This window comes from Pteronotus mesoamericanus, unplaced genomic scaffold, assembly GCF_021234165.1.
Source record: "Pteronotus mesoamericanus isolate MK-2021 breed Mesoamerican mustached bat unplaced genomic scaffold, CSHL_Meso_final contig_101, whole genome shotgun sequence".
NCBI lineage: Eukaryota > Metazoa > Chordata > Mammalia > Chiroptera > Mormoopidae > Pteronotus > Pteronotus mesoamericanus.
In genome coordinates this window covers 26,296,185-26,308,555 of record NW_026555001.1, presented here as the reverse complement: position 1 = coordinate 26,308,555, position 12,371 = coordinate 26,296,185, and the positions used below count along the sequence as shown (strand labels likewise).

Genomic DNA, 12,371 nt, shown 5'->3' with positions numbered 1-12,371 from the left:
CAGGGGCTTCAGGAACGCCTGGCAGTCGGAGGAGCCCAGACACTCCGTCATCTCCACAGTGTGGCATCCCCGGGCAGGTGACTAAGAGCCAGGGGCGGGGGGCGGTGAACACCTGGAGACCCAGCCAGTCGGGCTGCGACCCCACCAACGCGGGCACCCAGGGCCGCCTGCAACTCTCCATGGTGGCAGACCCCCCAAGAAGGGGTGGGCATGGATGAGAACCCCCGAGTCTTCAAATCTGAGGCAGGGCCCTTTGAGATGGTCTAATTTTACAGGTCAGAAAAGCTGAGACTCAGAGAGGCTCGGGGATTTTCCTGAGGTCAGGTGGCCCCCAAGCTGAGGTGCAAGCTCTCCCTGGAGAGGGAGTGTCGTCCCTGCTCCCTGACCCACTCCCGGGGCCACCCTGCCCCACACGCAGGCTGTCGACGGGCGGGATTTCCACCTTTGTGTGGCTTCGTGCCGCACGGGCAGACACCGGAGCTGCTGCTTCTAAGAACTGCGCCCACTGTGTTTGGGAAATGCCCGTCTCAGTTCTCAGACAACCCCGCCCCGTCCCGTAATACAACCTGCAGAATGGGGTCCCCGTGTGACCGACGAGGGCAGTGAGCCTCAGCGCCGTTGGGTGGCTTGCCTGAGGCCACACAGCATGAGATGGCAGAGTCTCGACTCCCAGCCAGGTCCCCGGGCTCCACTCCCACAGTCTCCCCGTCCCCTGCCGCCCGCCCCGCCCCACCGCCACTGCAGCCCTCTCGGGAGGAGCCCCCGTCTCCTGCCCCTGGAGGCAAAGTCTGAGACGCTCAGTGTCTGTGTGGGGAGGAGGGGGCCACGGGCCTGACTGTGCCCTGTCCTGTCCTGTCCCAGCCTTGGGCTGCTGTCTGCGCCGGGGCCATGAGGCTTACAGGGTGCCTAGGCCGGCTCGGGCCCACATTCTGGGGCCTGCGGCTGGGCCCATGGCCCCTGGTCCGCACGAGGTCCCCGCGGGGCTCCGACCCTCTGCCGGGGCAGGGGCGAGGGCGGCAGGGACGTGACCCCAGCCGCGGCCTGGGCGGGCCCTGTCTGTGACTAGTGGAAAGAAGCCAGGGCCTGACCTGTGGCCTCCGGACCCCCGTGCCCTGGGCGGAGTGGACAGACGGGATTCCGGGGGCTCCGGGCCCTTCTCTGCCGGAATAAAAGGGTCGTAGGTGCTGACCTGGGGAATGAGAAAAATCTCCCCGTTCTGCTGCGGGAGAGATCTCCAAGCTGTTTTAAGAGAAGGAAGCACGGTGCGTATGTAGTATGCTAATTTAAAATTATATATATGTTATTTTTGTGTAGATTATATAATATGTGTATGCACATATACATTCAATATAGAAATAGACTAAAAAGATACATTTGCTTATTTTTCACAAAGCAAGAGCACAAGAGTAAACCACACATCCACTTCACGACGGCTGCCCGTAGGCGGGAGACCGGAGCAGGGCCGGAGGGGCCCCGGGCAGGCGAGCCGGGCCCCCCAAAGGTGCCCCGATTGGCTGCTGTTAAAGAGAAAACTACAGGCACAAAACGGAGTCACCTGTGCCCGTGACAGCGCACCTGGTCTCAATACCTGGCCTGCTGCAGGCGCCACCCTTCTCCAGGAGCGGAACTCAGCCGGTCCGGACGAACGGCGACTCTGTCGGGTGGGCTCTCTTCTCCCTCCCGGTGCCCCAGCCGCCTAACTAAAGCTGGCGCGACGGATGTGCCCCGTCAGACCCCCACCGCCCTCTCCGGGAACGTGGCCTCGCCCGAAACCATCCTTTCTGCTCTTTAGCTCATAACTTTCTTGGAACTGTGAACGTGTTTCACATCATTAAAAAAAAAAAAGGGTAAATAAGAACAAAGCCATCCGGAAAAATAAAGACACCGTGACTCTCTGTGTATTTGCACATCAGCTGGGTGACAAGAAGCCCAGAGAAGGGTGATTTCCATTGACAGTGGCGCACAGCCCCAGTGACGTCAACGCTTCCCCAGGACGCGCCCCGGAGACATGCCATCAGCGGCGTCCCTGGGGAGCTAGTGTGGGCGCTGCGGCCCTGAACGCATGCAGATGGCAGCAGGGCAAACCTGAGGGGGAGAACCAAGCTTCTTGGCGTGAGAGAAAGCAGTGGCAAGTTGAGCGCCCAAACCGGGACTGTGAGGAAATACGTCTGGACGCGTGCGCTCTGAGCCCGAGAGTCCCGGCGAGGCCTCGGGAGCTTCCAGCAATCTCTGCCCCCCACCGGCCCCTAGCTCGTCGCCACTGCCTTTGCTAGTTTTACAGTCTCTGAGAACGAGCCGTCTGGTTTGGAAGTACATTTTCTTGCTTACAGACAGCCAGCCGGCTGGACCCCCTGGAGGACCTCTCCTGCTCCCTGCCCGCTCCGTGCTGATGGCAGTTTGCGGTTCTGGAGACCAAGGGCGCTCAGCTGACGGGCTGGGCACCAAGCTTGCGCCCAGTCCCCACTGCACAGAGGCGGCCTCCGCGGGGAGGCTGCTCTGGCCGATTCCCCCCACGCAAGGCCTGGATTGGAGTTGCTTCGAGCTGATCCTGCCTTCGGGGCGTGGGCTGTCTCTCTGACTGAACCATCGCACACAGCGTCCGTGACCCTGCTGTGTACGGGGAAGTTTTACACCTGTCGCCCCACTTCCTCCTCACCAAGGCCTGTGAACCCTTTTTCTCAGGGGGGCCGGAGGCTGGGCCCCTATCCTTCCCCTGAGCCCCGTGCACTTGTCACGGGAGAATGGCCTCCTGGTTCTTTCAAAAATCGTGAGACAGGCTGGGAACGCATTTTGCCAACAGTGAAAGGGCTTAGGGGCAGGAAGGACTCTGGTGCTTGGGAGCGGCCCCCTCCGCCCTGGCTGAACGGGAAGTGCAGAGGCCATAAGAGGAGCTACGGCTCGGTGAGCCCAGCTGCAGGCGGGGCAGCGCCTGTGTGAGCTCATGGAGCCACCGCCACTCAGATGGGACAGGCATTCTCCACCCTTCGCAGGGGGGGAAACCGAGGCTCCGAGGGAAGGAAGTCTGGCCCAAGGTCACAGGAGTGAGGAGACGCAACCCCAAACCCGGCGGCAATGTTACCAATCAGCCCTTGAACTCTCAGGGAGCTCTCCACCCCAACGCTGCAAGCTGGGAAGAGGACGGCCACCAGCTGGAAAAAGAAACATTCTCTGAAAAAGGAACTTTCTGAGTAGAAGCTACAGACACCGTGTTTTGTTTAGAGCCAAAGAATGGATTTTATTGTTCGAGCCCAGTGGGTCTCAACGGGGGGTGACTTCGACCTCCCATGGGACAGTCAGCAATGTCTGGAGATGTGTTTGTTGTCACAACAGGGAGGGGGGCGTGCTCCTGGCCTCTTGTCTCCTCACGCACAGAGCAGCCCCCACACAGAGAATGACTGGGTCCCCAAAGCCAACGGTGCGGCGCGAAAGAACCCCTCCTTGGTCCGGCCCCTGGAGAAGGCCGCCCTCCAAACTGGTCTCTCCTTTCGTGAACACGTCACGTTCAAGGCAAGTGCTCTTGAAAGTTTCCGCTTGTTTTTAAAGGTTTCCAGAGCGTCCCCATTGGCGGCAGAGCCAGATCAGTTACAGGGGCAGTGCCTCTTTGATCTCTCCAGGAGGGTTGGGTGCTGGGCTCCTGTTTGGGAACACCACGTGGTGCTAATTATTCACGTGGGCTTCTCCTCTGAGAATCCACTCTCCTCTGAACTTCAAACACCTTGACCAATGCTAATTTAACAACAGAGCCTTGCAGGGAGATTCTATCTGCTCCCCAACCAATTAGTTGAACGGGAGGCAAGTTTACCAAACATTCTTCTTTGATCAAAGAATTTTATTATTTTTCAAAGGGCGTGATGTTCTTGCCATTTGTCTTCCTCTGACATTAATTTATAGGCCCAAGAGGAGAAGCTTGTCCCAATTTTGGAGATGGCGTTTCAGAGTCAGGTTTAAAACGCTGCAGTTTTCACTGTCGTTTCTGGAACTTGCCACAGAGAAAGGAAGAATCTTGGGGTCTCCAGGGACCCAGCCAGCACTCAGAGAGCAGAATCCCAAGCCCCAGGCTTCGCCCCAGGAGAAAGGATACGGAGTCCATTCTGGGCTGGAACAAAATGGCGCCCACGGCAGGGTGCGCTGCCGGGCGTCCGTGGTTTCAAGGGCTCCCCGGGCACTCGGCGGCCCCAACTGCGTCACGCCCCTTGTCAGGTTCTGGGGCTGCCGGAGAGCAAGGGGACGCCGTCTGTGTCCTCAGGTTCACAGTCCGGCGGGCAGCACATACGACTCGTTGGACAACTCTGGACTCCGGGCGAGCTGTGTGCTCCAGCCCCTCCCACTGCAGAGGGTCCCGAAGCCACGACTCTCTCCCCTCTGCCGAGCATTTGCGCCTGCTGCTGAGTCCTGCCCGTCCTGCAGACCCACCGGCGGTGTCGGCTCACCCTGGAGCCCCCCGACCCAGGCTGAGCGGGTGGCCTGCCTGCTGACCTGCCAGGACTCTCTGTGCTCTCTCCACAGGGCACTGGGTTTGTCTTTCTGTCCCCACACCTGCCCCTGAATGTGAGCTCCTTCAGGTGGGACCCTGGGCTCTTTGTCTGGGTGTCCCTAACTCATGGAAGGCACTGGATAAGTATCGAATGAATGAATGAGTGAATTTGGGCACATAGGCACCAGGACAATGGGAAGTCATGGTGAAGAAACGTCACAGTCGTAAGGGAGCACTTCTCAGCTGATGTTGTGTTATGACTATTTGCGGGTGCAGTTCTGGCACTTTCCCCCGAACAATGCTGACAAACATCCAATCAAATCATATTAATATTCCCTTCCCACCAGGAAAGACTCATTTCGTGGGAACAAGTCCACACAGCGGTGTGTGGGTGTGCACCCCACATGCCAACCCCCCAGGACCTGTGGTGCGTTTGCCTGTGTTTTCCTGTTTGCAAGGGCTGAGGCGTGTGCAGCTTGCCGTTCTCAGGGTAGCTATTGACCCCAGCCTGACCTTCCAGGCTTGTAAAGGCAGAAAAATGAAGAAGACATAGGAGTACAGGGAGGGGCAATGAGGGGGAAAATGTTTATCACATGTAAATGCAAGACCTCCTAGGATAAGGGAACATCGTCCTATTTGTCACTATTTAAAGGTTATAAACTTTGTACCTATGAAATATTCTCCTGTAAGTTCAATTTTTAAAAGAAATCACTTAATTTTTTTATAAACAATAAAAACAGAAATTCTCTTCTTAAGATAGCAGAAATAGTTTTCTCTGGTTATAAGCAAAATGAGAAATATGGAGCTGATAACAAGTGTCACATAAACTCCTTCAGAGAGGGTTTAAATCGCTTCTTGACTAAAGCTGATGTTTGAATTTTTGAACAGGAATGATCATGATTTAGTAGTTCTGGGCTCTCTGACCCCATTCAGTTTAGCCTCAATAGATACACTCATTTAAAAACATTTATCAGCTGCCTTTTAGCTTCAGGATTGCTAAGCGACCCCCAAATTCACCCGTGACGTGTCATTATACCCTTTAGCAGCATAAAGTTGTCCAACGTCTATCAGTTCCAGGGCAAGTTATTGGGGAGCAGAGAGAGAGGACGTCGATGCACAGTGTCATCGAAAGCAATGCATCGCTTTCTTTGGTCAATGAACGAGCATGGACATGGTCTTCCATAATTACGTTTCTCTAATTCTTGCCAAGTGCCGGACCCCATGCTACGCACCTGACAGACCTCCCTCAGCCAGACCCCTCAGGGCGTGTGGCCATCGCCAGCTGACAGATGAGGAAGCGCAAGGAAGCCCTGCCCCCGCACCTGAGCCCCCAAGGGGAGGGGAACCCAGGGCCACGTCCGGAAGCGCTGTGCTCCGGAGGACGTGCAAGGAGGGTGCCGGGCGGGCACACGGCGAGCTCCACAGTGGCAGCGGTGTCTTCGTGACTGCTCTTCAGCCCCAGGAGGGGTCTGTCCCTGCTCCGATGCCCTTTGAGGAAGACGCCAGGGGCACATGGTCCTCGCCCTCCAGAACCCACAGTGGCTGGAGTTTGTTTCTCGCTCCTTAGCCCCAGTAGGAAGAGGGCCAAGAGATCTTGGGGTGCACAGCAGGGGTCCCTCCCCAGCCTCTCTCTTGCCATCCAGCTCACTGTCCCCTGCAGGTGTGATCCCCCGCCCCGCCCCCGCCCCTCATCTCAGCAGGGAGACGCCTGCTTTTCCTCCCAGGAAGCCTCCTCAGAGCCCAGTTGCTCTAACTGCCTGCTCCCTCCTACGGCCAACAGATGGGAACTGTTTCGATTGTTTAGTGTCCAGGGTATAGAGAGAGGAAGGACTTGTTCTCTAGTGAGTGTGCTACGTCCGTGTCTACAGTTCAGCCAAACCTCTCTGGCTTCAGGGGTCGGGAATCTATTCACATAATGGAAGACAGTTCCTTGAATAATTACACTGTATGTGAAAGTGGTCACAGCTCTCGGAAACTCCTTCCATGACGAGGTGGAGCCTCTGCCTCACCCCTCGAACCTGGGCTGCCCTTGGCGAAAGCGGCATTGTGAGTTCTGCGCCTAGATCTTAGGGGCTTGGCAGCTTCTGCTCTTGGGCAGGACCCCTTCTGCCACCCAGTCCAGAGTAGCCTGCTGGAGGATGGGGGACATGTGTGTCCCCAGACATGTGAGTGACTCCAAGCCTAGAACTGCCAAGTTCAGCTCAGTCCAGAAGGACAACCTCACCGAGTCCAGCGCAAGCCATGCCCCCGCAATCGTGAACTAAATAAAATAGTTGTTTTAAGCCACGACGCCTTGGGGATGTTCATTATGCAGCAATAGATAACTGGTACACAGGGCGAGTCTGTGAAACCAAGCTCAGTTCGTGGGAACTGAAGCCGATTTCTCCTGGGGGATGCGGGGGTGGGGGTCTTACTGCAGGCTCCCTGGTCTCCTTCGTCCCCCTTGGCAACCTGCTTTCTCAGGCCCACGTGGTCACCCCAGGCCAACCCAACAGGACCTTCCAGTGCAAGAGCTCACAACCACCAAATGATGCGTCCTGGTGTCTCCTCGACGTACACACACCCTGAATCCAGTCGGCCTGGCTGGGGACTCCAGGGGACGAGCTGCTGGAGTCAGCTGGTCCCTGCAGGCAGCAGGCATGGCGGGGAGGGAGGCTGTGCAAGGGAGGACTCGAGGCAGGGCAGGCAATATAACAGGGCATTCCACTCCCCCCTGAGGGGGAGGGACAAGGTGAGACTTTCACCGCAGTCATATGGCTGAAGAAGTCACGAGAGGAATAGCTTTACTGACTTGTTCTGAAACATATTCAGCATAAGCTGCCCTGAATGGTGTGGCTTAGTGGACTGAGCACCGGCCTGCTAAACCAAAGGGTCGCTGGTTCAATTCCCAGTCAGGACACATGCCTGGGTGGCAGGCTAGGTCCTCAGCAGGGGTCATGCGAGAGGCCACCATGCATTGATGTTTCTCTCCTTCCCTTCCCCCTTCCCTTCCCCGCTCTAGAAATAGATAAATAAATTTCTTTTTTAAAGCATAAGCTGATAAATTGGCGTCTCTCAGTTCCTACTTGCTGAATATTAGAGAAGAGACCCCCGTGGGTGTCTTACTGCCAGACATGGCAGATCTCCCTGGACGTCCTCTGGGTCCGGGCCGAGGGAAAAGGCCCAGATTGTGCCATGTCTGCCCTTTGGCTTATTTTTATTTTGGGGGTGGCGACTTTCTTCCTTTCCTTTCTCTGTCCGCCCTTCATCCCCCTTTCAACTCCAAGTACAGCAACTACAGATTTAGATTCCTGGGACACGTATTCTTACAACCTGACATATTGTAAGAGCAAGCCTCCTCGCTCCTACAACAACGTGCAGGCATGTGCAGGGTTGTGATAATATTGTTTACAGAAAGAAGGTCAGACTTTATACAGGTTTTTGCATCCCAGTTTTCCCAAAGAGGTCAAAGTCACAGCTCTAATTTATTCGTAGTCACGACTCTGTAATCTTCTACTGTGAGAGTTTCTATGTTCTATTCAGCCCTTTCCTGTTGATTGGAATTCACTTCGCTCCTAGAGTTGTCCAGAGCAGCGCTTCCTGACTACAAAACCCGGTGTACTGATGCTTGTATTTCTGTGCATTAGAGTCCCAGGCACAGAATTATTGCTGGGCTGAAGAAGGTATTTTATTAATTTAATAGAGGCTGCCATATTGCTTCTCAGCTATAACTAGTAATTGAGTATACGTATGACCGTATCGCCACGAGTAAAAGGTGTTATTGCTGATTTTAAATTTTGCTAGTTTTAGGGTTGCGCAGAATTATCCCACTACTATTATAAATTGCATTTCCCATCTCACTGGAGTGTTTGAGAATCTTAAAAAAAATTTGTCAATCACTTGAATTTGCTCTTCTGTGAATTGCTATCTTATATCCTTGGTCCATTTTTTATTGGGTGGTTGTCTTTCATTAATTTGTAAGAACATTTTGTTTGTAATAGATACTAAGCAATTTTCTTTCTCTGAATTGCAAATATATATAATTAACACCTTAAGGTATTTTTTACCATAAACAATTAGTTTAACATTGACAAGTATATCTATCTTTATTTTTTTTTAAATAGCTTCTGAGTTTTCATTCTTGGGTAAAAGTGTTTTCCTACTGCTAAACTATTATGTTGCCTCCTAAAAAAAGGAATAAAAACTTTCTTGTAAGATATTTTAACATCACTTTTTATGTGTAAGTCTTTATCTGGAATTGATCATTGTATAAGTGGTAAGATTGAAGATCAATTTATCTTCTCCCATGCATAAAAGACCATGTTTTTCATGCATTAGGTTCTTGAATATATTGGAATCTATTTCAGCTTCCTCTACTTGGTCTGTATCTCATTTCTTCTTCCTATGCCAATACCATATATATTTGAATAGCATGGCTTTCTGATCTGGTAATGCAAATGCCTCTATTATTTTTTAAAGTTAGTGTTCCCAGGAATTTGTTTTTCTAAATAAGCTGTGAAATTATTTTATCCATAATTATCTGTCCTTGAAAAAAAAACAAAAACCTCTTAGGATTCTATTTGGAATTGCATTAAATATATACATTAATTCTAAGAGGGGTGACTTTAAATAAATATACATCTTTTCCTCCAAGGATGGATGTGGCTTTCCCTTTATTCAGGTCTTGGTTTATGCCATTTGATAAGATTTAATTGCTTTTACAGAAGACCCTTTTTTTCTTGTTATATTATATTCCTAAATATTCAATAGTTTGGGTTGCTATTGTGAATAATTTTTTCCTATTTCTACTTGTTTAAGGCTAGAAGAGAGAGAGCCTGTCAATATTTGTATATTTATTTTATATCTAGTGGTATCACCAAATAACTCATTAATTTTAGTCACTTATACTAATTTCTTGGATTTCTAAGCATACAGTCATATCACCAACAAAAATAGGCAAATCTATCTCATCAGTTAAGGTCCAACCAGTTTCACACTTTTCCGATCTTACCGCATCTGCCAGGACCACAGAGGCCGTGATCAGTAGTAACGACAGGGGCGGCGTCCTCTGCGTCTAGTTCCTGACTAAACGAACATGGTTCTAGAAGTCCGCCATTAAGAAAACTATTTCCTGTTGGCTCTTGCTCTTTATTTCTCAAGTTTCCTATGTAACTAAAAATCTATTGTTTAGATTTTTTTTTAGGAAAGGATACTGTAATTTTGTCCAATGTCTTTTTAAACTCAATGGGTGTGTGTGGGTGTGTGTGTGTGTGTGTGTGTAATTCTTTCTTTGTATTGTTTTTTGTTTTTCAAGAAGAGACTATCATACTTGGAAAGGTATACAGGCTTATAGTCTGGCCCTCATTCTTTCTTATTTTAATGTATCTGTATGCCTTTTCAAAGACATAGAGCAAGCAAAGTTGTTTGCATATGATGGAATACTGTATCATTTAAACATCATATTTCCAAAGACTAATGTCATGGGAAGAGAATCATAAAGAAGTTAAAGTGGCAAAAAAAAAAAAAAAAAAAAAGTTACCTAGGACGTAAAACCCTAACCAGCATGATCCTAATCCTTGAAAAAAGAAGTACTTGTTTAGACATGAAAAACCTCAGGAAGGAAAGAGATGGCGTGAACAGGGGTACCGGTGATTTTTATATCGTTCCTCACAGTTGTCGGTATTTTCAAGATTGTCGACAATGACCCTGTCAGGCTGTCCTAATCACGAGGAAACCTACATTTTTACTTCGCAATGTCAATGGCGAGAATCTCATGGTCCTTCAGATCCCATCAGAACCCAGTGTTCTCACAGCCCAGCCTGGTTGGAGCCCAACCGTGTGTCGGGGCTCACAGAGGCCGCACGGCTCCCAGGCCCCTCCTTACAGTATTTTATTTTACCTAAAGCCCCTGCTGTCCCTCCAACCCAGGACAGTGCCACCTGATAAGAAGGTCTCTGCCACCTCGCCTAGGGCGGTGGAGCAAAGTCTGAAAGGGGAGACAGCCAACCAGCTCAGCTTTGGCTCTGTTGGCTCAGCTGTGTGACCTCGGGCACGTCACTTGGCTTCTCTGAGCCATACCACAAGTCCTTGCTCATAAAATCGGGACACCATGTTGGGTCTCCTTCTCGCAGGCGGGGGCTGCTTCATAAACCGCCCAGTGTACACAGTGCAAACCCAAGGGCGCGCTCTCGCCTCCACAGGGCAAGTGCTCTGCCACCATCTGCACCACCTGATTGCAAAACAATTCTCATTTAATTGGATTCATCTGAGTAGGTTAAATAATAATAATAATAATAATAATAATAATTACTGAGAGTAGTAATCATGGCAAGGACAGCTCACCGTGCTGCCATTACATAACGCCCGCTTCTGCCCAACGCCCCAGTTTGAAGGCCTCTCCCACTCACCAGCATGTGACTCAGAGATGGCCGATCAGTCCCGCGCTGGGAGGGAGGCCCTCTGGCGCCTTCTGTCACCATGCGAACGCACAGCTGGGGGTGTCATCCATGCCTCCGTCTCTTCCCACCAACCACAGAGTGAATACGGGCGGATTGCTCAACCCGCCCTAAAACACACTGTCACTGTGCCACAGACAGGTAAGCCATTAGGTGAGGCATTTGAAAGAGCCCAGGGGTGCGTGTGTGTCCAGGCTGGCGGGCGTGGGGGAGATGATGTTAAAACGTGTTCTTTCAGCCAAAGCGCATTTAAAGCACCCCTCCCCCCGCAACACGACTTCAGCCTGTGGCGGCTGTCGGAGGTCCCTGGCTGCCCTAGTCCCTGATGTCCCCTGTTCCTGAAACCTGTTTTTGTCTCCAGTTCCCCAGGGAGAATCATGGGAGCCTGGGCCCCTAAGGAGTTCTGTGCCCAGGCTGGGCCGCCCCTTTGGGGAGCCTTGCCACGGGTTCCCAGGAGAGTCCCAGGGCCCCCAAGGCAGGAAGAGGGGAGCACGCTTCAAGGAGTAGGGAGGCCCAGAGTGCGCCAATGCTGCGGCTGGGCGGGAGGCAGGGCCGCTGTGCCTTCTGTGCGTGCGTGTGTCCGCCTACACGGCCTCTTCCCGTGCAGGCCTAGGAGCAGCCCAAGGCCATTCCGCTCCCATAGGTCACAGGTCAGCAGAAAGTGCTTACAACCGCCAGCCAGGGAAGTACAATGGAGCCGCCTTTCTGGGAAAGCCCTGGGTGCTGCTCTGCTTGCCCCGCTCACACAAGGGCCGAGGCCAGCCATTCTGGACACGCAGGGCCTCCGGTTTGGGAAAATCGTTTTAGAATGCTTTTTTCTTTTTCTTTCTTTCTTTTTTTTTTTGAAATACTCTTTTTTTTAAATTCAAATACCATTCTGATTATTCATGGTCCAAGAACATTCAAATAATGAACCAAAAAGAAATAGATGTTATAGATTGGTCTTCAAACATTATAGCCAATGATGCCACGCTTGCCTATGATCTCATCGACGTAAAACCACATCCTCACCTCAGTGGCCACCAAACCATTCAGCAGAGCTTCCTTAACTGTGAGCTGTTTGAAGCTACCAGTTTGAGCACTATTGACTATTTTTTTCAACCTCTGAATAGCTGTTGGGATCTCAGCAGGGGTTGGAGGAATCAGCTCAACCTTGGCATACTGCCAAGATGTGGCCAATCGCGGTTTAGAGTAAGTCACGGCAGCAGTTACCAGCATCGGGGCCTTCTCTGTGAGCTTACGGACAAATTGGGCCATGGTTGCGGTATGGAAGTTCTGTGGCACTCTTTTTTTTTTTTTTTTTTTTTTTTTTTTTAGTGGGACTCTGGTAACTAGACCTTTAGTTTCTTGTCTTTCTTTACCTTTTTGTTTTACTCTCTGGAAGACTTCTTCAACTTCATTTTCTAGTCCTTCTATTGAGTATTCCATTACTACCATCAACTTTAAAAAAATTGTAATTTCTT

The 12,371-nt window shown here is 51.3% G+C and overlaps 1 protein-coding gene across 1 annotated transcript; it reads right to left on the bottom strand.

The window, feature by feature from the left end:
• Nucleotides 1–11,853: 11,853 nt before the first annotated feature.
• Nucleotides 11,854–12,165, bottom strand: LOC129065327 (ATP synthase subunit g, mitochondrial-like). Its single transcript, XM_054566595.1, has one exon. It carries the CDS (start codon nt 12,163–12,165, stop codon nt 11,854–11,856), a length of 312 nt encoding a protein of 103 aa, XP_054422570.1.
• Between the last annotated feature and the right edge of the window lie 206 nt (nt 12,166–12,371).